Below are 26,204 nucleotides of genomic sequence, written 5' to 3'. Positions count from 1 at the left end.
ATCTTATCTACATATAAGAAAAGACAATGGCTAGATACAAACAAATGAGGGAATACAAGGAAACAAGAAACAATATTAGTCAGCATGGTAGACAGTGGACAGGGACCAAACCCCCATCCATTCTTCAGGTGGTAAATCTCATCCTAATGATGGAATTATCTCTAGGTTGTGTTTCCCCTATTGATGTGGGGAAAATAAATGAAAAACACTTATAGAAATTACTGCACCTGTGTAAAGCCCCAGTGTGTCAATGGGAAAATAATCTCCTCTCAATTAACAGTCTACAGTAGCTGAGAGGTGCTTTATTTTTGGCATTGATTTGACTTGGAAGTTGTTTATCCACCCACTCAGGTTCTTGCTTTTTACTCTTATGTAAAATTTGACAGTGGAAAATAACCACTTACAGAGCCCCTTAGAAAACATAACTGACAGCATGATTTTAGCCATGTAATCACCACTTCCAGGATAGATACAGTGGATTACTTTCACAACATCACATTTGTGGTGTTAATTTCCTGGGCAATACATAAGATGATTGGGAACTCCCTTTGCATCCGAATGACTGTATATAAATAGTAGGAGGTACTAAAGCCAAGAACATATTAGCTACAGGACAATGTTTAGAAGAGTACAGAATTGTTTTTACTTTGTTACAACAGTGATTTCAAGCCTAGTGGGTTGTTTTACCATCTACTTCCTCTCTGGGCATGTCTTCACTAGAAAATGGTATCATGTTTGAATACCATTGTGAAGAATTGAGTTAGCTAACATGATGCTGGCCAGTGTGGACAAGGACAAATCATATTCATCCTCACATCAGATAATTATGATCAAACCCTGTTGGAGTTATAGTTTAATCATATTTAGGTGACCTAATGCTGAGCGTGATTTGGTCTGCATTGATGACCAATCATGTCAGTGAATTCAGTTTTTGATCGTTTTGTCTGAACACAGTACAATTTGTAATGAACAGCCATTACCGCATCAGAAAATTTGAATTGGTTAAAAATATTGATGAGCTGATTTTGAGGGTAGGGAGAATGCAAAGGGATAACGATTGGGCTGATAGGTCCTTGAATTGCTTTGAAAAACTTAAAGCTTCAAAAGTTTTAAAGAACAGTGTGGTGATCTACTGTGGTGACATGATTTAAATTGTTCCAGTTAAGAGAGTTAAAAAAATTTCTACAATAAACTTGACACAAATGTTTTTCATTTTAATAATTTTACTCAGAACTTAGATCAATGGACTCTCAGGCAATCTTGGTTGGAGCTCCAGCTAATGATCAAACAGTGCATGAAGGAACCTGTAAGTATTTGGTTCTTTTAATGTACTTACAAAATATTTAATTTATTAAAGTATGTAAAATTTGAACCTAGCCCATGAGCAAACATACCATGAATATGCTAGTTTACTTATGTTTCACTGTAGGGTTCTGGGTCTGTGGCTGAAATGAACAGCTTGTTGGATAATATTGCAAAGGCGACAATAGAGGTGTTTCAGCAATCCGCTGATCTAAACAATAACTCTTCTAACTCTGGTATAGGCCTCTTCAATCCAAACTCTGTTGGAAATGCTGACACAAGTAATACAAGACAGAATGGTAAAAAGACATTCCTAAGGTATTTTTGTGTAGCACCTTTTAAATTATTTTAACTGACATAATGGTTAATAATGCATAGAATGAAGTGAAAACTTCGAAACTTATAAAGGCTTTTTGCACTTGAAATGGGAATGTTTAGGAAATGTTACCTGAAAGTCACTGGTTTTTTTACTCTTGTTCAACAGTAAACATTGGTGTTATCCCTGAATTTTTGGAATGTATCATTTGTGGCTGCTCAGCAAATGCCTAGCTATCCCAGAAAAAACTTTATCATCTGTCTCATTGCAATTGGTTACAATGACTGAGAATGATGTGAAGAGTAGATTGAGATTTTGGATGAAATAAGTTTGTGATTCTGCTTTTAGTTCTTCTGAACGTCGAGGCGTATGGTTGGTGGCTCCCTTGATTGCAAAACTGCCTACCTCAGTTCAAGGTAGGGTCCTGAAAGCAGCTGGAGAAGAGCTGGAGAAAGGTCAGCATTTGGGATCGTCCTCAAAGAAGGAGAGAGATAGACAAAAGCAAAAAAGGTACAACCTTTGAAAATATTTGTATACAATTTCAGAAGGCATGTTGAAAGCAGAGGTGTGCCGAGGAGGCTGTCTTTTTGCTGTTGCAAATCTCATCGGTCACCTTTTGGTGTTGCAAATCCCCAAACCAGGTGTGGTTCAGATCCTGGTTCCATTTTATCTAAAACAGTCAGTTTCAGGGGGGGAGTGGAGGGAGAGATGGAAAGATTTCTGGATGGGTGTACTGGACTCTGTTGATTAAATATTATGCAAATTTCAGTAATAAAGGGATGTGAAATGGATAAATATTTAATACCCCCAAATCACAATTGCCCTCTCTTGCCTCCCTCCAGCACAGGGTGTTCTCATTACCATTAAGATGTCAGTCTCAATTACTTTGAAAATGTTGCATCTTGGCAGTGTCATACCTAAGTTTACACGCACAGGTGGCTATCAGAAACTTGCCAGTTTTGCAACCTTAGAGTTACTATAGTAATTACCCTGAATACTGCTAGTAATTACATCCTTTAACTTTAAATACTTACCAACCTCTCCTTTTGTGTAGTTGGTCCAAGAAGCAGTTGTTTAAGGTGCCAAATTCTCTAAAACTTGTGATATTTAATTGTTCTATATGCAGGCAGTTGAAGTCACCCATTATTGCAACATCATTATATTTTGTTACCTTTTTGATTTCCCTCAGCATTGTGCACTTAGCATACTTTTCCTGATCAAGAGGTCAGTAGTATGAACGTACCAAAACATTTGTATTCTTATCGCTTAGCATTTTTATCCATATGGACCCTACTGTATGGTTCTTGTTAGATTCTATGGAATAATTTTGATACAGTGCTATCCCCCCACCTCTGCAACCTAACCTATCCTTCCTGTATAATTTATAGTATATTTTATTTTGTCATTGCAACATATTTCAGAGATGCCTATTATTTCAAGATCATCTTCATTGCCAGGCATAATGGTTGGTATTGAGACATGTAGGTTTGGTTTCATTTTATTTGCCATGTCCGTATATTATTTAATTCCTTTGTCTTGACACACTTACTTTTTTTTGGAACTTACCTCTCTGATCTCAAGCTGGTTCCTTCTCCAATTCAGCTGTAATTTCTGTCCTACCCTTTATTGGATACAAAGATACCTTTGGGTTATTGACTTCCTTAGCATATTTCTTTGACTAACTTGAGTACTCCTCAGTACCACTTGGTTTTTCCTGAACTCCTAGTTTAAATCTCCCAACATTTGCTCATTTGCTGTTTCAGTAGCAAGATTCCACTTGGGCTAAGATGGAACCAGTCCCTTCTGTCTAAGTACTGTGACAGGGTCAGGCTAGATGGCTATAGGAGAGTAATAGAAGGCAGATATATTAGCCCCAGGCTAAGTAGGTTCCTTTTCCCTGGATAAGGTAACAGGGAAGGTTCCAGAACAATCAGAGACAATTAAGACAGGCTGATTAGAACACCTGCAGCCAATCAAGAAGCTGCTAGAATCAATTAAGGCAGGCTAATCAGGGCATCTGGGTTTTAAAAAGGAGCTCACTTCAGTTTGTGGTGTGCGTGTGAGGAGCTGGGAGCAAGAGGCACTAGAAGCTGAGAGTGAGAACGCGGACTGTTTGAGGACTGAGGTGTACAAGCGTTATCAGACACCAGGAGGAAGGTCCTATGGTGAGGATAAAGAAGGTGTTGGGAGGAGGCCATGGGGAAGTAACCCAGGGCGTTGTAGCTGTCGCATAGCTGTTCCAGGAGGCACTCGAGACAGCTGCATTCCACAGGTCCCTGGGCTGGAACCCGGAGTAGAGGGCGGGCCCAGGTTCCCCCCAAATCCTCCCAACTCCTGGTCAGACACAGGAGGAGTCGACCTGGACTGTGGGTTCAGAAAAATGGCCAAGCTGAGGACTGCCATGAAGCTCCAAGGCGAGTAAATCCGCCAATAAGCGCAAGACCCACCAAGGTAGAGCAGGAACTTTGTCACAGTACTTCCTTCCCATAAAAGTTTCCTAGTGCACAGAAAATTTAAATGCCTCCTTTGAGATGATCTTCTCATGAACATATTAAGACTTGTAAGTTTCTTCTGCCTAGATATCCCTGTGCACGAAACCAGAGGTACTCAAGAGAAGGCTATCATAGTCTTATCATATCTATTCTTTCTGTGTGCCTTTGAGTATGTCTGCACCAGAGCTGGAAGGTGTAATTTCCAGCTTGGGTGGACATACCCATGCTAGAGTGCTAAAAATAGAAGTATATCCATGGCAGCGGGAGGGGCTAGCCACCCAAGTATGTACCTTTTGTTTTCAGATGGGATCGTACTTGAGTGGCTAGATTCTCCTGCCACTTATGCCAGTGTGGATTCACTTCTATTTTTAGCACATTAGCTCAATCAGAGCAAGTACAGATATGTCTACCCAAGGTGGAAATTACACCTGCAGTGCTTTAGTGAAGGCATACTGCCTGAGACATATCTGCTTATCTAACCCGCACACCTTCTGGGTGTGGTGTTCTGTCCCATCGGGGGAGGGGGAGAGAGAGAGAGATTAATGAGTGTGCTCCACAGCCTTAGCTAACAGTCAGTTGGCTTTTAGCTCATGCCAGAGAGGCTCATGCACTAAGCTCTAGAGGTCCCCAGTTCGATCCTGCCTGCTGATGACCAGAGTCTGTTGGCGTTACACTTACTTGATAAAAAGACAGGCTTTTACTGGTGCTTGCATGGCAGAGCCTGTACCACTATGGGAGAGTATTAAACTCTGTTTTGCCTTATACGTCATCATCATTGTCAGATAAGTCCCTGATTGGAGAATTTTTATTACCATTTGCGGTGGTGGTTGTGGTGATGGTTATGTAAAAGTTGGAGGATGCAGTTTGATTTTTCAGATCAGATTGAATGGCAATGGTAGCAATTATAACAATCCATGTTTGACTTGTCTGCGGAGCAAATGTGTTATGGAAGTTATTGAGAGAATAAATAGGGGTTGCTTCAGTGCCATCCTTAGAGCCACTACTCTGGTCCAAATCACACTTTGACTTGTGCTTTCAATAGAAAAGATTTTCTGCATTGCTTTTTTTATAGCTTTGGAGTTTTTCTAGCTACTTATCCCCTGAATTATGAGAGCAAAAATTAAATGCCAAATACAGCTGTTGAACAGTTGTACATAGATGTTGAAATGAATATGTACATTTGAGTTGTAATATATAATGGTGTACAGAACTTTCAGTGAGTGTTACACAGCAAAAGCTACGTCTACGTTATGCGGTAGGAGTGTGATTCCTCTGCTTGTTATACATATACTCTCGCTAGGTGTCATTGAGCTAGCATGAGTATAAATAGCAAAGCTGCCTGAAACTGGTGGCTATGTACTATGTACTCTGCAGCCTCTATCCTTGCAACCATGGCTATACTGCTATTTATACTCATGCTAGCTTGATGAGAGCTAGCATGAGTATGTGTACTTGGGTTGCCAACCCTCCAGGATTGTCCTGGAGTCTCCAGAAATTTAATATTTATTTTAAATTAAAGATTATGTTATTTGCAGAAACCTCCAGGAATACGTACAACCAAAGTTGGGAACTCTAATGTATACCCAAGCAGGAGAATCACATCCCTAGATCATAGTGCAGACGTAGCTTAAAACACTGGTAAAATAATTGCATGAATTGAATTTAGATGAATGCAAAGGCCTCTGCTGAAATTTTTTTTTTTTAATTTCTTTCTCCTTTCCAAATTTATGTCAGTTTCTGTTGGAATATATCTTAATATATATCCCATCGTCCCATTGGACTGGGTCTTGACCGTCTTACTCTGACACAGTACCTGTCCCCTTTAGTGGTAGTTTTAGTGCAGCCGTGTCTTCAGAAAGTTATCTTTTTAATTAACTAACCTTTGTTAAAATCCCTGGACAATTTCCCAGGATCCACTAACATGGATTAACCCTACAATGGCCTTGTCTTCACTAGAATTTTAACACTGGGTAGTTAGCTTTAGTTAAAATATACCTGTTAAAATCCTAGTGAGGACAAGGCAGGTGTAATTTTAATCCATGTTAGCAGAATAAGGTAAACTTTCAGGAGGAGTCTGGGGTTTACCTTGTCCAGCTGACATAGGTTAAAACTATACCTGCTGTGTGTTCATGAGAATTTTAACACGGGTTAGTTAACATAGATTAAAAATGACTCCTGTTTTCCAGAGTAAGGCTTGAGTGTCTCCTGCAAGGTTCTGTGCCTCTTCATCTCCTATTGACTGAACCAGGAGTTGAGGGGTTCAGCACCACAAATGTAGGTTCCAAGTAAAGACTTCAGGATTTGTCCCTTTATGCTTTGATTGGCCCACTTTATACACCGTCTGCTTTACACTTTGTTTAATTTCTGGCTTGTGAGGCTGTAACTTACTAAAACAGACACCAAGATAGATCTGAGCAGCATTTTCGTTCAGGGGAAAATTATAGGGAAGGAAGGGAATGGAGACGGGAAGTATCAAAATAACCTTACTAATTGAATCTTATGTGTTTTGCCTCTTTTAAAGCATGTCTCTTTTGAGTCAGCAACCTTTCCTTTCTTTGGTACTTACTTGCCTTAAGGGACAGGATGAGCAACGGGAAGGGCTTCTAACATCACTGCAAAATCAAGTTAATCAGGTAAAACAAACACATAATACTGAGCACCCTCCGTTTGATATTTGTGCCATCAGTTTTATGTGTACTGGATCATGCAAAACTGGGAAAGTTCTAAAGGTTCAACACACTGATTTTCAGAAATGAATTGTCAAATGAAGGAAGAATCAAAGATGAAGAGAACTTTAATTTATCCGCTCATAAGAATGACTAAATGTTCCTTTAACAGCAATTTAAAAATAACTTTTCCCTTTGCACTGACCAATAACTTTCTTCGAGTGTTTCTAAAAATAATGGAACAAAAATGTAAGTAATCCAGGGCCCGATTTCAGACCTTTTCTGAGAAGCAATGGTAGATTGTTTTCATGACAGGGAAATGCCTCCCAGTGCTTCATGTCTACTGAGTTTATAAAATCATAAAAACTTAGATTTTTCTGGAAAAAAGGTCTCTTTCTTGAGTAAATGCATAATTAGAAAAAGATAAATTATTAAAAAAATTATTATCCCCAAATTATCCCATTCCCCAAAGCAAAGCAATCCTGCAATGTTTTTTCAGGTAACTGACACACATGCACATACACCCTCTCTGCCACTTCTACACCAGTTCCTTTGCTCCCACCAGATTCTAACCCTCAAGACTGTAAGCTCCTGAAGGCTGATACTGTCTTTTTATCAGTGTGTGGACAGTGTCTGGTACAATGGAGCCCTGAAACTTGTTTTCAGTCTCTAGATGCTACCACCATACAAATTAATAACAACCTTCCCCCATATTCTCACTCACATCAGATCCAGTCCCTGGCTTTGCTCCCCATCTTTATTTGATCCATTCCTTGATGCTGCTTTTCTCCATTTCTGCTACTGCTCCCTGGCCCTCCTCTTTTTTTAAAACTATTTTTATAGGTTCTCATCTAAATCCATCTAAACTCTGACTTACACCCTCTTCCTTGCAATCCTGTCTTTGTTGATCTGTGGTGTCCAATAGGACAGAATGGAGGAGCAGCAGCTGATGTCTGTGTTCCATGTGTCTAGCCCAGGGTGCTAGGATGTTTGAGGGAAATTATTATTTTATCAGAGTGGATGACAAAACTGCTTATTTTCTCTTTGAAGGAACAGTAGTAAGATATAGCCTCACAGTCAAAGCCAACAAATAAGTATCTCATCTATTCCTGTTCTTTGTAGATATAAACATTAAATGTGTGCGTGCGTGTGTGTGTGTGTGTGTGTGTAGGGGGGGAAATTATCAAGCCCAAATTCAATGAAGGCATGAAGATTAAAAGTGAGACAATTCTTCCATAGTTCTTTGTAAATAAGAAGTGATGGGTAGAAATATTTAACAGTTAAGTGGGAAAAACTACTTTTATTCAAACGGCTGTTGTTCTTAGATCCTAAGTAACTGGAGGGAAGAACGATACCAGGATGATGTTAAAGCTAGGCAGATGATGCATGAAGCCTTACAACTACGTCTTAATTTGGTAAGAAAGATGTATGAATATATTCCTCTTCATATTTATAGTATCTAAATTCGAAAATAGCCATTGACAGAAATTAGTTTGCAGTTGATGGTAAGAGGCAAGGGAGATGGAGAGTAACGAAGTCTGACTGCCTGTCTATTGGGTTTTGTTCTGCTGCCCATCGCCAGGGTATCTTAGCACCTTCTACATAAAATCAAATAGCAATAGTAAAGTCCTTAGCAGATTCAACTCTTTTTTCTTCTTCTTTCTCTTGTTATTTCTTCCCTGTTTTCCTCGTTTCCCTTCTCTGCAGTATCACTGGAGAATGTCACAAATGTGCTACCTTTTTTTGAAAGCTGAAAGCCAGAGTCCTTACCTATTTGGTCACTATATGTTGATATAAAACTGACTTTTTTTTTTTTTTTTTGGGAAACAAGCACTTGTCAGCTTAGAAAATCTCAACCATAATTAGAAGATTCACCCACATGTGGCAGCTACATGGCTAAATTCCAAAGTCAGCTTTGACAGTTTCTAAATGAGAGGTGGCCTAACGGCATTTTCTTTATTTTAATGACAGGTTTCAGAGTAACAGCCGTGTTAGTCTGTATCCTCAAAAAGAAAAGGAGGACTTGTGGCACCTTAGGGACTAACAAATTTATTTGAGCATAAGCTTTCGTGAGCTACAGCTCACTTCAGCGGATGCATTCAGTGGAATGCATCCGCTGAAGTGAGCTGTAGCTCACGAAAGCTTATGCTCAAATAAATTTGTTAGTCCCTAAGGTGCCACAAGTCCTCCTTTTCTTTATTTTAATGTAATTCCCAATAAAGGCTTAGCTCAGCAGAAAAGCCCATGCTTGGAAGCAGCACGTAAATCCAAAATGGGGAAGCCCCAAAATGAAACAGAACAGCTGGGTGTAATCAGGTGGCAGGTTTTAGCCAAGAAAGAAGGTGCAATGCTTTGCACCTCTACAACCTGCAGGTCCAGTCCTTCTCCTATTTAAGTCAATGTCACAAGTAATGTGGACTTCAGTGGGTGCATGACTGGGACTTAGGACTGTTACTCTGCAAATAGTAAGAACATTCCTTGTACAGAAAAGCCAGTGTGGAAACAGTGATCTTTAAAGCTTTAGACTTCACTGAGGAAAACTGAATTGTGTCTACAGTGAGAAGCAACAAATAAAGATTTAATTATTAAGTATCTTCCTAGCATGTGGCTTCAGACCAGAAGTTAGCAGTGATTTTCCCTCCACTCTAATCTTGACGAGGAGATTGATTGACAAGGCACTGGGTATGGAGTCCCAGCTCTTCAGCAACTGAAGTGTGAGGGACAGGTGCTTCCCATGGAAAAGGCATCAGACTAGTTGCAACCATTCCAATCTAACTATGAGCCAGTGTCGTCGATCAAACGTGGGCTCAGAAATATCCTTTTCTTCAGATCTTTCAACAGCAGCAACATTAACTATTTTTAATCAAATTTTAGATAAAGAAAAGTTATACTCTTTAAGGATATGATTCAACACCCTTTGAAATCAGTTAGAATCTGTCCACTGACCTCAGTGGGTGCTGGATTGAGCGTTAAATTTGTTAAGACTGATATTGCTGATCTTTCATTTTTCAACACTTTTGTGAAGTGTTGTTGTCTTGAGGCAGGGAGAATCAAGTCTTTTTTTGCCAAAAAATTTATCAAGTTAATGTATAAATTATTTCATGTATGAAAAAAGCCATCAAATATAGTGTAACTAATAAATATTCAAAGATAGAAACATGTATGTATTTGAGTTCTCTGTGTTCTGTTGTTTTGCATGTAGGTGGGTGGAATGTTTGACACTGTGCAGAGAAGCACACAGTGGACTACAGACTGGGCACTTCTTCTCCTTCAGATAATTACTTCAGGAACTGTCGATATGCAAACCAACAAGTATGTTACTCTTATTATAATTCAATAATTCATTAATGTCTGTAATGCTTTGAATGAAAATCCAGATAGTCATATTTATGTTTATCGGAGCTTATTGTAGTAACAGCCCTGATTTGGGGAAGCACTTCTGGGAGGGACAGCACTTAAGCAAGAATTTAAAATAAAGCACCTCCTTAAATACTGTTCTGAATAGAGATGTATTTAAGCATGTGCCTAAGTGCTTTCCTGAATCAGGTCCTATTTTTTCTAATGACCATTTATGCCAGCAATTTATGTGATGTTACAATCTACAGTGGCTCCGATTTGCAAATATTTGTGTTCATATATTTGACCATGCACCTGCATGTGTTCAGGGGTAGTACAAGCTCCCTGGAGTTTGTGTATGCATAATATGCTTGAAAAATCTGGTTCAATATGCCCGAATAAGTGTCCGTAGTCTTTGCCATAATCTATTTCCGAGAGGTATTGACAATCGTGTTACTATAAACATGATAGAATTTTAAATGTTGAGTTAACAAGATGTGTCAGTATTGCTCTCTAAGATGCAACATACGACTTATCTCTTTACCTCTTAGTGAATTATTCACGACTGTCCTTGATATGCTGGGCGTTCTCATCAATGGAACTTTAGCTTCTGACCTATCAAATGCATCCCAAGGGGGGTCCGAAGAGAACAAAAGGGCATACATGAATTTAGTGAAAAAGTTGAAAGTAAGTTTTGGACCTCTGATTTTTAACTGCATTCCTGTTAAATCACATTTTAGGCCCATCTTTTAATCTTCACAGTTTTATTGTCAGGGTGGTTGAAAGGAAAAGATCCTTCAGCAACAAGTGCCCTAGCAATATCTGAAGGAGTATCATCATACTTTTAGCCATGTTTGAGACTTTTAAATCAGCCCATTTCACTTAAATCCTGTTTATATCTTCTGTTTTCAAATAAAAAGGAAGTGCACAAGGCAATTTATAGGTGCAACAAAGGCCAAGCTAAAATACTTGATTATATTTAGTAAAAGTACAAGGAAGTGATTCATCTGGGAACTTGCTGTCTTTGAATTGTGAAGCATTGTAACATTTTAACTTCTCTTTTTTGTTAGAAAGAGCTAGGAGACAAGTGTTCGGAAAGTATTGACAAAGTTCGCCAGTTGCTACCTTTGCCAAAACAGACGTGTGACATTATCACCTGTGAGCCAATGGGATCTTTGATTGACACCAAAGGAAACAAAATTGCAGGATTTGACTCCATAGATAAGAAACAGGCAAGAGTAAATGTTTACCTTAACATCTCAGTTTTGTTATGACTTTCTCATGCATATGAAAGTCAAATAAACAGTTTGATGTAATTTTTTACAGTGTCTGACTGTATCTGAAACTTATGGAAGTACTGTACTTCTGTTTTAATGTACCTTCCTTAAAAAACAGAAACAAACAGCTGATCTTTCTATGCATAATCACTCCTAAAAATGGTCATAATGTTACCAAGTTGAGAGGAGAAATGGATGTTCTTGGTAGATCGAGAATTCTCAACCTCATGGAACAATACCTTTTAGAAAAATCTTTTTCAAGATAATTGACCTTTTACTGGTACAAGTATGCTTTAATGTCAACAGAGATAACATACATTTTAATTTGAGCTGTATGAAAATTCACACACAGTGGGTGACACTTTCTAGATTTCCTTACCAATAAAAACTCAGTCCATCCTCATGTAACAGCTCACCGATATTTGCAAGTGTTTTGAGAAGCTTGGATAGATTTGGTTTTAGGTGTAAGCAATGAAAAATTGTATGGTTTTTACATAGTCTTGTGTAGCCACTAAGCAAAATTCAGCAGTTTTGATTGTTTCACTTCATTTTTTATTTAATTAATTTATAAAACTGGCAGTACAAAACCCACACAAATTAAAATTGAATGAAAGGTTACTATGAACTCCTACAAACAAAAGCCCCAGAGTTTGAGATTCAGGTTCAATTCCTATCTATTTATTTTTGAAATTTGTATTGCTTCATTTTACAATCTAGGGTCTTGACTGCCATCTGATATGCCTGTTACCAAATGGAAATAACCTATGCCTTGGAGGCGACTACTGGAGTAGCTCTGAGAAAAACTGTTGCCCCACTGGGACACAATCATCCATCCTCACTAACAGCCTTTCCCTAAAAGTGAAGTGTGCCCCCACCCAAGGTCTAGCCACAGGGCACATCAGGCATATAATTAAAGACGGGTACCTTTAAAAATCATTGGAGGGATTTGGTAGGAGTTAAAGAGCCCAATTGATTTAGTTTTCCTGAAGGGAGAGAGTGGTCCCTGCTTCTCAAAGCTGCTCTATAAAGCAAGTTAAATCATGCACATTTATTTCTCCTTTGAAGGAGAGTCTTTTTGGGCTAGAGTGAGCCGCTTCAGTTTTCTCAATGCTACTATGTGAAACTAGTATGTTGGGAACACATTTCTTATTCCCATTCACATTTCACAAACGAGCAGTGCAAACCAGTTTCCTTGGATGAGTAGTCCTCGGAAAACTGTCTAGCTTCATGTAAATTTACATACTTTTTGACCAAAATTTTAGCATGAAAAAGAAACGCTAGGATATTTTTTTAGCTGTACCGCTCTTTCCAAGGGCAATTCAGCTTTTTTATTTTTCAGGAAATGAAGTATAGTGCTGACACTTATTCAGTTGTATTTTAAATATATGTACTTTGAGTGTTTTGGTCCTATGTTTTAATCTGGTGATTAATAATTTTTGTTATTTAAAAGGTAGATTGTTTGCACTGATGTCCAAGGAAGCTGTTGCATGATAGATAAAACGTAAGAAATTTATTGGAAAATAACCACATTTTCAAAAAACCCGGTACAGCTATCAACATACAAAACTATGAAAATGTAGCTTGATTCATTCTAACAGGTGTCAGCCTTGGATGCTAGTTGAATTCCCATACAAACATGTAAATGATAGTTTTTGTGTTGAGGGAAAAAAAATCCATACAGTGGTTTTAACCATAGTACACAAAAGCAGGTAATTCACATTCTTTGTTGTTAAGGTATCATTTTAAGAGTGCTGTGGTACTTTGTATTTCGAAACAGGGTCTTCAGGTATCAACAAAACAGAAAGTGTCCTCTTGGGATTTATTTGAGGGTCATAAAAATCCTGCTCCACTCTCCTGGGCTTGGTTTGGTACAGTTCGTGTTGATAGGAAAGTGATAAAGTATGAGGAGCAGCAGCATCTTCTCCTGTACCACACACATCCCAAGCCCAAGCCACGAAGCTACTACCTCGAGCCCTTATCACTTCCTCCAGAGGAGGAAGAGGAAGAGCCTACTACACCCGTTTCTCAGGAACCAGAAAGAAAATCAGCAGAGCTGTCAGATCAGGGAAAGCCTACCACGGACGAAGAGAAGAAAACAAAAGGCAGGAAAAGAAAGACAAAATCAAACTCAAGAGCAGATGTAAGTGACTAAATGTACAGCGTTAAACAAGTACCCAGGTAATTAAAGGCTTCTTGCTGCAACGTGCGATTGTCTTCACCACCTACAGAAGTTGCTCAGCAACTTGCAAGATTGAGTGCTAAGAAGAGAGTAAATTGTAAAAATTAAGCAGTAAGACAAAATGTTACCAGACAAGCCTGCCTAGAGGATTGATGTATAGGAATGCACTGTAAATTAATAATACTTGAAAATTAATATGAAATCTACTGAAACATACTACAGTCGCACCTCAGAGTTATGGACACCTCGGGAATGGAGGTTGTTCGTAACTCTGAAATGTTCGTAACCCTAATAGGACATTATGGACTTCAGCCATAGGGTGGGTTGGGGCTGCAGCTGAAGAGTGGGGGAAGTCAGGGCTCTGGGCCGGGGTGGGGAGGGGTTGGGGCTTCTGACACTCAGGATGGTGGGGCTCTGGGCAGGGGACTTAGGGCTTCTGGCCTGCGGGAGCACAAGGGCTCAGGGCTTTAGACCTGGGGGGAACGCTGGGGCTCGGCACTTCAGCCCTGCAGCTCCACTCCAGGTTTTAGTCTCATGGGGGGTAGCCTCTGTTCCTGGCTTCCAACCCAGGGTAGGTGTGGGGGGAGTGATTGCCAAGGCTCAGGGCTTCCCACAGCTCTGCTCTCAGTTTCAGCTAAAACTGGCACTCCCCCTGTAGCTAGAGCCCTGGTGTCCCCCGCCCTGGTGTCCCCCGCCGAGCTGAAGCCAAGAATGGAGCCGCATGGCTGAAGCCCTGGGCCCCAGCACTCCCAAGGGTCTAAAGCACTGGGCCCTGGTGCTCCCAAGGGTCAGAAACCATTTGGAGCCTTACCTCCCCGACCCTGCAGCTGCAGCCCCTCTCCCCCTCCCCCGCGTGGTTGAAGCCCTGAGCCCCTGAGGGTAGTACAGTATTTTCTGAGGGAAGGTGTCTTGTTTTGTCTCTGCTGCTGCCTGATTGATTACTTCTGGGTCCACATGGTGTCCGGTTGACTGGTAAGTTTGTAACTCTGATGTTTGTATCATTGAGGTTCTACTGTAGACTGGATCTGAATCATTCAGGCATACCCACACATGGTTATTATTTGTTCCCTTGCTTACATTAGAGAAGCACCTGAGTTATAGTTTGGATACATTTCTAAATTTACCAATATCAGTGTGTGTTTGGAACTTGGGCTTTGGTTGAGGCCTAGTTCATATTAAAGGGACATGGACAACTTGAAACAGGTCACTAGGATCTAATAAATGGATGCCATTTTAACTTTCCATGGAGTTTGTTGCAATTTGTTACCAAATTTTTCTGTTTTATGCTGTATTTTGTGTATGTGGTTGGAGGGTGTTGCTGTCTGAGACACACATAAACACCAAGGTCCAATGCACATGCACAGTATAGAAAACCTCTAATGTGGCAAACTTAACCCTTCTACAGTAGAATCTCAGAGTTACATACACCTAAGGAATAGAGGTTGTTCATAACTCTGAACAAAACATTATGTTGTTCTTCCAAAAGTTTAGAACTGAACATTACTTTAATACAGCTTTGAAATGTTACCATGCAGAAGAAAAGTGCTGCTTTTAACCATCTTAATTTAAATTAAACAAGCACAGAAACAGTTTCCTTACCTTGTCAAATCTTTTTTTAAACTTTCCCTTTTTCTAATAGTTTACATTTAACACAATACTGTGCCGTATACTGCCTGATTACGTACTTCTGGTTCCAAATGAGATGTGGGGTTGACTCGTCAGTTCGTAACTCTGGTGTTCATGACTGAGGTCCTATTATATATGACCTTTTCTTCACCTAAGGCCAGAACTTCATGATTGAATGGCAAACCCACAATTTCTGAAACCTTTTCTTTATATAATAAATGTTTTAATACTATAGTCCAGATGTAGTGGTATTATGTAAGCTTAAGACTAGCTTGTGAATGTGTTGCATATGCAGATACAATAGTGGTAACTTTAATGTAGGGTTTGGGGTTGTTTGCCTTTTGTGATGTTTCACTTTAGATTCCCCGTGTTATCTGTGGGTACACTATAAATTGTGTTGACGTGCTCTAGCCTGTAGAAGATAGTTTTTATAAGATGAAGCAGGATGGAACATTTAAGAGAAGCTGTCATTTTTAGTTACCTGTAAATAGTTTGTGACTCCATCTATTTTTTACAGGAAAGTAAACTACAATGGGAACAGTCTCCAATCCTTAAATAATTTAGTAGGAAAACTGGCATTATTTATGAGTGAGTAGGGTATGAACGTCAGTAACATTCCTTTTTATGGTATGTTCAAGGAATATCCACAGAACAACTTATACAGAGTGCCTCCCAACTATTCACCAATTTCCTCTCAAATGATGCATCATCCCCAGTCTGCCTTGTGGGGTTATAACATTATGGGACAACCACAACAGCCTAGTTTCTTTGTTCAGAACCAGCCTCTTCCAGCAGGTATGTGTAGGCTTTGGAAGTAAATGGAGATATGTTATTTGTTGTATAATAAGAATGTTACTTCTTGAAATAACAGCAATATCTTATTTTTACTTTAGTTTTTTCCCCAAAACATGATGTGTCTGCTGAAGCCTTGAGTTTTAATCCTTTAGTTCACTTAATACAAGGGCTTTACTTTCTCAACTAAAAAACTTTGAGGATCACCTCCATTAATGTATTACATTTGTGTTTTATCACTGGGCACAAATAGATCACTGAGATGTGTTAGAGGAATTCTGGCAGAATGCTGATAAAGTTTAATGTGGGAGGTATAAGAAAATATAATTTTTAAAAAAATAATGGTATTTGCCTTGTTACTTTGATTCATGATGTGTATTTTGATACTAATCCAATCCCGATTTTTGGTTTGTTGTTATAAATTGATCAATGTCCATTATAAGTGGCATATAAATACCATGGGATAACACACATCTTCAGCATTTGCTTGCCATGTGTGTTTGCATACATTATTTTGTTTTTCATTTCATGTTCATGTCCAATGAAAATATTTTGCATACTCTAAGGGGAAATATATAAAATCTTTAGATGCTATAAAAATAGCTACCACATCATGAAGGAAAATTATACAACATAAAAATTGTATAAGTTTGGTTACAAATATGTAAACATAAAATATTTTTTCTGATGTTTCAACTATAAGTAGATTTTATTTATTCTAGGTAAAAAATATCTAGAAAATGTTAGATGATTGTAAAAATTAAGGAGATGAAGTTAAGAAAGCTGCAAATGAAGTCAGTTTTCCTTCATAGTAAACACACATTAATTTATGTCAGGCAGCACACAGAGAATAAGAGATATTTGGCCTCTATTATGTCAGGGTGGAATGGACTTATTCTTTTGCAGATTGTCATAAAACTACTCACTTTCTGTTAATGAACTGTCATGGATAATTTTTATTTTTCAGGATAAAATGTGTTGTACAGTACATCGCTTTATCATCTTCAGTACCAGGAGTTAGCATTCACAGACCACTGTCAGTCTTCAAAGCTATTTTTCAAACATTTGGTGTCATGAACTCAGGAGTTTATGGTTTGCAGTCCTGTGATCTCAAGCTGCTAGACTATACCTATTGGCACAATCCAGCTGTACCCACCTCAATCAGGAGGCTGTTGGAATGCTGGAGCAAGTGTGACTTGAGAGCTGCTAGTACTACTGCATTTAGTTATGGAGATTTCTTTGGCCTTTTATTTATAAACCTTTTAATTAGATGTTGGTTGAGAAATTGGAGAGAGAGAGAGAGGAAAAAGGAGGGAGGGAGATGGAACTAATATAAATACCATGCAAAACAAGCAATCTCACTACTTTTTTATGTGTATTTCTCTCCCTTCCATTTGCATGAAATCATTTCTCCCTGTATCCTGTCTTACCCTTCTCTTACCTGTTTTGGCCTGAGCGGCTAGCCAAAAATTCAGGGTTTAGTAGGTTGTTCCAATTGGAAGTAGAAATTGAGTCTGGTATTTCTTTTGTACAACTTTGTTTATTTACAGAGAATGTACACAGTCCTGTGTCTCTGAATGCAGAAGGAATCAAATAACAGGAAACAGATTATTTTGCTCACAGCACAAAGAGCACTCTTTTAGCCTGCACCCTTGATCCCCAAAACCTCTTCCCAAGTTTCTTCCAGAATCAGCCACTATGCTTTCAAATGCTCCTTGAGGCTGTCTGACTGTCTGTCCTTGTCTGTCCTCAGTTTCTATGTGATCTCTCTTCCCCTCCCATTCTCCCAGCCCTCCACCCCCCAAATGCATCTAGCCAAAAGAATACTCAACCAAAAGCTCCTGGATGGGTTCTCACACACCTTTTGTCTTAGGTGGGGCTTATGCTTATAGTTATGGTAATTGAAGGATGAGTTTACACCTACCAATTTCAGTGGGGTTTTAACTCAACCCATTACAAGTTTCACACAGTATCTGTTAGGGGTCCCAACAATGCCAAAACCCAAAACAGTACTCAGTAGGGGTCCCGATGTTGCTAAAACTAGTGAGCCGAGCGTGGAGAAGGACAAACGATCTTAGCTATACACCACAGAGAACAATGAGGCTGAACCTTTGGTACAGAACTAATTCAGACACACAGACTCCACACTGTTACAAACTGACCATCTACAATAATCATGTAGGGAATGGAGCCTCTCGGAAAATGGACGTTTGCAGAGAGTGAAAAAGAAGGGATATAAACCTCTGTGCCTAAATCTCCCTGATAATTCAAATAGGCATTTTTCTGTGCCGTTCTATTCGCAGTGATCATAAATGACATAATTTTGATAGTACAGGTGTGGTATGTAGGCTCTTGTCACTTTGACCCTTAAACTTGGGTATCTTCTGTGTATCTGGTGAACCAGAGGAAAGCAGCACATCTTACAAGAGGGGACTCCTAAGACCATGCCATTTGACCAAGATTCCAAAGCTGGGTAGATTTCAGACACTCTTTCATAACTGCCACCTCTTGGAAGCTGAAAGTTGTTTTACCTCTTTGTGACCATCTGCATGAAATTCTTGACCATTCTAAAATCATCTGGATTTCAGTAAAACAAGATTTAGGAATAATAGAAGTAGGAAAAATAATATAAAATAAAAGAAGCAGTATATGTAACATAAGTAAGGCTTAAACTTTGCCTATACTAATCTAAATAGGTACAAAGTGTAGGCTAAACTATTTAGGTTGTTACAGGGAATAATCAATATTTTACATTTCTCCAGAGAGCATTCTCTTTCTCCCTGTCCCTTTGACAGAATGGCATTAGAGGGATTAGAGGTCTCTAGTCATCCTCCTTGTTTCCCTGAGGTGGTCCTCAATTATACATGTATTGTTATCCATTTGTATTACAATAGTGCTCTCACAGTGTTTGCTACTCATGGGGTCCCCCTCCTGGCCACTCTGGGGATTAGCTCTTTCAGCCTGAATGCCCTCGTCTCACGGTTTGCCAGCTCGTCATCTTGCTCTGTCGCTCTGCAATCGCTCTCTGGTTCCTCAGGAGCGGCAGTGCCTCATGTTGGTGCCTTAACCTTCCGGCCAAGTCATAATGGTCCTCTCCTTCCAGAGTTCTATCAAATCCTCCATGGCATCCTAGGCAGTCCTTAAGTCCACTGCCATGGCTAAGTCACTTCCTCAGTGACTGGGATGAACAGTCCCAAATAGTCTTCAAGATCACTGCCCAGATTGTGCCACTCATTCATTGGCTGGTAGAGGAACCCAGGCCCACCCGCTACTCTGGGTTCCAATCCAGAGGCCTCTCTCCAGCAGCCAACGTCTGCACTATGCCAAACCTTCCTGCCTTTCTCCTGGACTACTTCCTACCTTTCCTATCCCAGGCTCACATTCTCCACCCTAGCTAAACCCCTATCTCCGGTTCTGCTAGACAAACTCTTCCTCTTTGGTCCAAATCCCTTTCTCTCCCATATCACAGAAAGACTGACTGCAGCCCTTGCTCTGCTACCAGCTCCCTGGTTTTATAGAACCCCCTCCTGTTCCTCCACAGGGGAGCTTTCCTTAATTAGGGCTCTCATCTCAATGTAATATCCCCCAGCTTGCAGCCTAATAAGTTAATTATAGACTCTCAGGACTGGAAGGGACCTTAAGAGATCATCTAGTCCACTCTCCTTCACTCATAGCAGGACGAAGTGTTATCTCTAGACCATCCCTGACAGGTGTTTGTCTAACCTGTTCTTAAAAGTCTCCAATGATGGAGATTCTACAGTTCCATAGGCAATTTATTCCAGTGCTTAACTACCCTTAACTTCCCAGTCGGGAAGTTTTTCCTAATGTCTATCCTAAACCACCCTTGTTGCAATTTAAGCCCATTGCCCTATCCTCAGAAGTTAACGAGAACAATTTACCTCCCTCCTCCTTGTAACAACCTTTTGTGTACTTGAAAACTGTTATGTCCCCTCTCAGTCCTGTCTTCTCCAGACTAAACAACCCCATTTTTTTTCAGTCTTCTCTCAGAGGTCATGTTTTCTAGACCTTTAATCATTTTTGTTGCTTTTCTCTGGACTTTCTCCAATTTGTCCACATCTTTCCTGAAATGTGGTGCCTAGAACTGGACACAATACTTTGGTTGAGGCCTAATCAGCAAGGAGTAGAGCAGAAGAATTACTTCTTGTGTCTTGCTTACAACACTCCTGCTAATGCAGCCCAGAATGATGTTCGCTTTTTTTGCGACGTTGTTAACTCATATTTAGCTTGTGGTCCACTGAGACTCTCAGATCCCTTTCCACAGCACTCTTTCCAAGGCAGTCATTTCCGATTTTCTATGTGCAACTGATTGTTCCTTCCTAAGTGGAGTACTTTACATTTGTCCATATTGAATTTCATTCTGTTTACTTCAGACCATTTCTCCAGTTTGTCTAGATAATTTTGAATTTTAATCCTATCCTCCAAAGCACTTGCAACCCCACCCACCTCACCTATATTGCCCGCTTCCAGGCAAGTTTGGGGCAAGCATACCCCATCAGAAGGGCCTAGAATTTAGGACCATTCACTTTGATCTGCCCCTCTGAAACATTTCCTAGAAAGGTATTGCTACCGATGTACTCCTCAAAACGTTCTGATGGTCTCTTATTAAATGACCTTTGTAGGTTTCCCAAATCCATTCAGGATTGTATTCATTGCTTTGGGCAAGGACTCTAGTTTCTGTTTCTCCAGTGTCAAACTGTTGCAATTTGAACAGTTATTTTGAATGTTGTTTGGACGCAGTAATTGTCTCCTCTCTCATCTTCACATCTGAGGCACTCGGATATTACAGTTTTGGGCACCAGCTCCATTATTAGAACCTAGAAAATGGATAGACTTCCAGTAAAGCTCTATTTTAAAGGTGCTCTGCTCTTTTTTGTAAACTGTGCTTGCCTGTTAATTGTTCTGGCTGGGAATATTAATCTGAATCCAATTCTCTGCCTTTAAAGAGACAGACCGCTTACTATAGTTTATTTGTATTTGATATGCAATAGAATAGACAGATTAACAGTGATCTGTCAGCCCTTTTGCTTTAAAAGACAGGGAAAACATTTATATTTTGTTTTTTAGGTTCCAGATTGGATCCTACAGGCTCTTTTGTTCCAACGAACACAAAACAAGCCCTGTCTAACATGCTACAGAGGCGTTCTGGTACCATGATGCAGCCACCCTCCATACATGCAATTACGTCTCAGCAGCAGCTGCTCCAGATGAAACTTCTGCAGCAGCAGCAGCAACAGCGGCTACTCAGGCAGCAAGCCCAAACAAGACCTTTCCAACAGGTTTGTTCAAACCCCAAAACATGGAGAGGGAGGCCTTTCTTTCATCTTGTATTATAGTTAATTGCATGTAGCCGATGAGCCATCTGAGGTTATTTTGATCTCAGTTTACTGCTACAGCAGCAGGTCCAAGTCGTTTTCCACCAGGGCCATTTATTCTTTAAACTTTATTTGCCAAACCAACTGCTTTGTCTGTGTGTCCTTTTTAATTCTACTGCAAATCTCATGAAATCATTGGCTGGTCTTCTAATGCTTAATGTCCTTTAACTTCCCTCTGCTAATCTGTTTAATGAGTGTACTGATATTTTAAATGTATGTAAGTAGGGTCAGACCTTTTTTACAGGCAACATGTGTAGAATTGAATATGTTTTGTAAAGCACTACAGAAAGGAAAGTATCATTAGAGATTGCAAATCCCTACGACCCTATTCTGATCTCAATTACGGGTCGCTTACCTTATAAAACTGGGAGTTACTTAAAACTTCAACAGGTGATAAAGAAGAATAAAATTCTACCACTGGCCCATGCCAACTGACTCTGGCTAAGGGCTGTTTCATTGGGGTATAGACATTCGGGCTTGGGCTGGAGCCTGAGCTCTAGGACCCTCCCACATGTTCGTCATTCTGTTGTGCACATTTTGTTGTGGTAAGTTGCAGTTCAGCTTCTAACATCGTTTTTGCCTTTCCTATAACCCTGAGACTGAATCTGAAATAAAAGGCTCCTATGAATCTTCATACTGGTATTGTCAATATTACGTGTACTTTAGGAGAATACTACAGACTTTTTATTATTCTTGGAGCTGCATATAATTTTTAAAAAGCACATCACCTTAGACTGTTTCTAAATTCCGTCAAGGTGAGAATCTGAGAGAGCTTTTCACATTCATGCTGCTTGATCCAATATACTGCCAGACTGGGTAAACCAAATTTGCTCTGTTTCTGCTGTTTAATAACAACCTTAATTACATTTAATAATTCCAGAATTTCCAGGGGGAGCCATTTACACACACGGGGGAGTGTTTCCTCTCTCTCTCTCTCTAAAAATTTCTGATGTTTCATAAAGAGCAACGAACAAATGTTATACACAAAACCACTCTTGTATGCTATGTAAGTATGTGGGAGGTGCACAACTTGAACCTAGTTTCCTGGAGATTGCTGCAGGTCCCTCCCAAAGCTGATGGCTTAATCAGAGCTAAAGAACAGTATTTAAAAATAAAATTGGCTTCCAGATCCCTGTTACAAAAAATTCATATATGAAACTTGAGTGATTTGTTGCCCTGCCCTTTCACATCTTGCCCTTACTGCGGATTGTGTTTTCAAATCTTTCAAAATCTGCTTCTTGGACATTCTTGGAACAAAAACTTCATCTTTCCTGTAAGGAAATCCTTGGCACCAATAAATATACAGTTGAGCATCAAGCCATTTTTTTTTCCTTTGGCTTATTGCTCCGAGGGAGTAGTTCTTTTTTCTAGGAAATGTTTTGCTAATCTGACCTTTGTAAAATGGTATGTTTGTCATCTCGTGCAAGTGACTGTGGATGTGTTCATTATTGGCCGAGAATGGATGAACAGCAGCTCCTGATGTACAATATACACAATACATACATAAATGAAAAGCAAATAAAATAAGCCAACTCAACACAAGTCCTAAGAAAGTTGATGAGTAAATTCTATTGTTTTTCCAGTATAAGTTGCAATTTCATTGCCAATTTGTTGATGGTAATCATATAAAGGATCCATTTGTGGGTAAAATTTGCTGAAGAATTTTGTTTCCCTAAGAATAAGGGCTTCTCTCATCTGATTATTCATATATTGGGGGCAGGGAGGACAGACTCCACTTAACTGTGGTAGAGTCCTTGCAAAACTAGATCAGCAAGTTGTTTAGCTTGCGGAAACAACTTAAATCCATCAAATTTCCATTTCCCAAGAATGTGTTATGCTTTTCTCAATAAGTGAATTTAACGCTTATGAAAAGTGCTGACTGCACAGTCCTGCAGACACTTGTCTTCCGTTTTTATCCATAGAACAGGTGAAACCCTGTCAGCAGACCTGCAAGCTCCCACCGCAATAGATCACCACATTATATAACCTGTCAATCTACCTGCAAGCTCCCACCGCAATAGATCACCACATTATATAACCTGTCAATCTGAGTTATCTGTCTAGGCTCGGTGTTTATATACAGGATATTGATAGACAATTACTGCCCAGTGTGTGAACCAAATATAGAATGACCAGCATTTCCCAGAGCTTCATTTTGTTGAATTTTATAAACAGTGTAAACTATGTCAAACATAAACTACCCGTCTTCACCTTTAAGGCCCTTTTGGCCTATCCCTATGCTATATATCATCTCATATACTATCATGATGTCGACTTCTGCCTCCACTCTGACAAAGATACCTGTCTTGATTGCCCATTTATCAAATTTTCCAGCAAGTATCTACCTGCTTTGTCCTGTGCTGCATGAAAGGAGCTCCCTGTAAATATCCATAAAACTATTTCATTATCCTCCTTCAAATCCCTTCTTAAACCTCTCCTCTGCTGTGATGTCTACAAAAACCTCAACAATGATTAGAAAGCTGGTATGCTGAGACAGCTGCTTAGCACATTGTTCATAATCATCTCATTACCTTGTGCTTTCCCCATATGTCTGTTGTCTCTTCATTAGACTGAAAGCTCTGTACAGCAGGGACTGTCTTTTTGTTATGTGCTTATAGGGTGGCTAACACAATGGGGCCTGTATTGCTCTTTTGGGGCCCTGAAGTTCTACTGCAGCACAAATAGTAAATGATGATACATAGCACTATTCACAAGCGGTGGCTTGGTGTTTGACAGCCAAAGAGAGAGAGAAACTCCATTTGTTCGCTTCTCTGTACTTCTCAGATGGAAATAGGAGAAATTCCAGCACTGTTGTGGTTTCTTCCTTGAGGATTTTCTTTCCTCATGTCTGTTGTCCCTCAGAATGAGGCAAGATACTAGCATTTAGAATTCAGTTAGTTCATGCTGTACAAATGCTGTTGATTTTTGTTGGCACAAATACCCATAACCAAATACTACTGGGGCGAAGAGCTACTCCTCTGTAGGGCCAGGAAATTCACTTCCTTCTGTTTGGCACTGAAGAGGGGTTGACTGCAGGAAACTATATGAGTCTTAAGATCCAAACAGATATTAGAACACCCACAAGATATTGGGGGGTTTTGTGTGGGCTTCTCCCATCCCCATGGCGGACATGGGGAATTTTCCATATTATAAAACTGTATTGTGTTTGACACACTGCTGATTGTGACTTAGTGATCAGTGTAGAACAAATGAGCCCAGATACTACTGTAAGGGATGGCAGTACAAAACCCATAAATAAGAGAAAAACTGTGACAGCCAACCTGATTAAACCCCAATCGACTTGTACTGTAGACAAATCCAAGGGGAACTTGGGAGGGTTGGCAGTTGTGTAGGAGATACTGCTCTTCTGAACAGCAGGAACTTCTGTGCAGCTTTCCATTTAAAATCCACCCACATCCCTGGGGACCTACAGAGAACAGCTGTTCCTTGGTTTCTTCCCACTCCTAGTCCTAACCCCGGCAGACACTATGGTCTGTCACTAAATTTAGGGGGCTCATCAGGGCAACAGGCAAAAATATAACTATGAAGAGCAGAGAGTAGTATGTTGGTTTCAGATATTTTATTATTGTTATTTATTACTGTAGCGCTTAGAGACCATTGTGCTAGGCATAGTGCAAATATGTAACAGTGCCTTCCCCGAAGATCTTTTATTGATTACTATTTTCTTTTTATCAAAGAATTAAGAAGTGGTTTAGAAAGAACGTCAGTCAATAAAATATAAAAAGAAAAAAAACCTTCAATTGTTTTGCTTCGTTTTAGTTGCAGGTTAAAAGATAATACAAATTACAAACCAGATAAGACTAAAAAAGATTCCCACTAATAAGAAATAAGATCTCAAATTATATTAAAATTAAGTGTAATGATCAACCATATATAGCGACCCAACATTTCCTATTTCATAGAAAGTAATCCAGCTACAAGATTTCCTATATTAAGCAACATTATTAAGGGCCCAACTCAGTACTACTTACTTAAAGGTCCCTTGGCTTCATATTCACAAGATAGAATATAGAGATATCAGCAAATCTCTGCCTGAATAAGTAGTGTTAAATATACAGAAGCCTAAACGAAAATCCTAATTGTTTTATCCTCTCATTTAAGAACACCCCTAACTGTAATAGTTATGCTGACAAAAAAATCTGTGCAGATGCAAAAGAGTAATACATTTAATTTAATTTGGTAATGAATCAGTTTCAGCTACATCAGTATACACCGGATTTAAATCAGTTTAAGAGTATCCAGATAGGTGTTTTGCATTGGCTTCACTAAATTAGTTTTTAAACCTTTTAGTTAAACCTGTGCAGTTTTATGCATAGACAAGGCTTTCACAACATGCAACAGGGCTTGGTACAGACATTTGGGTTGGCCACTGCCAAGGTTGTGTATATAATGCCAGGCTCAGGCTCTTTGTGGTGTCATCTGTTTCCTGGGACTTTTATTTGTGATTAAAGGGCCTACTGACAGCATCTGTAGCTGTCTATACTAAACATATTACCAAAATATTCCCATCATTGCGAACACCATGTGACCTACTTCAGTGGTGGCAGTTATAGTTGAGAGATGGCTCCTCTGCCTGCTGGCATTTTTAACACCACATAGTTTAGATCTGCTCTGAGCCTTATCTACACTGAGGTTTAATGCACTGGTGGAGTTGCACAGGTGTTAGCAACAATGGGGAAAATTTTGGCAAAAGAATTCGAGAGTCGATAATAGCTTTAAAAATATAAGTTGATTTCACAGGCCTCCCAGGCACATGCTGTCATACAACCAGAAATTCTTGTGAACGCTCTGCAGCCTTTTCCTC

At 39.5% G+C, this 26,204-nt stretch overlaps 1 protein-coding gene across 2 annotated transcripts in view; it reads left to right on the top strand.

Moving 5' to 3' along the window:
• The window catches only part of MED12L (mediator complex subunit 12L), a 322,334-nt gene that overhangs the window by 255,871 nt on the left and 40,259 nt on the right, over positions 1-26,204 (top strand). For both annotated transcript variants that reach the window (XM_084639004.1, XM_084639003.1), the window contains exons 28-38: positions 1,232-1,306; positions 1,430-1,620; positions 1,967-2,128; positions 6,632-6,743; positions 8,102-8,191; positions 9,979-10,088; positions 10,664-10,799; positions 11,183-11,344; positions 13,167-13,529; positions 15,833-15,989; positions 21,072-21,283. In XM_084639004.1, coding sequence (XP_084495130.1) covers positions 1,232-1,306; positions 1,430-1,620; positions 1,967-2,128; positions 6,632-6,743; positions 8,102-8,191; positions 9,979-10,088; positions 10,664-10,799; positions 11,183-11,344; positions 13,167-13,529; positions 15,833-15,989; positions 21,072-21,283 — 1,770 coding nt within the window. The remainder of the gene's footprint in view (positions 1-1,231; positions 1,307-1,429; positions 1,621-1,966; positions 2,129-6,631; positions 6,744-8,101; positions 8,192-9,978; positions 10,089-10,663; positions 10,800-11,182; positions 11,345-13,166; positions 13,530-15,832; positions 15,990-21,071; positions 21,284-26,204) is intronic.

This window comes from Lepidochelys olivacea (assembly GCF_965140295.1).
Source record: "Lepidochelys olivacea isolate rLepOli2 genome assembly, chromosome: 9".
Taxonomy (NCBI): domain Eukaryota; kingdom Metazoa; phylum Chordata; order Testudines; family Cheloniidae; genus Lepidochelys; species Lepidochelys olivacea.
The sequence above is the reverse complement of the archived record's forward strand: the minus strand, read 5'-3'. Positions and strand labels throughout refer to the sequence as shown.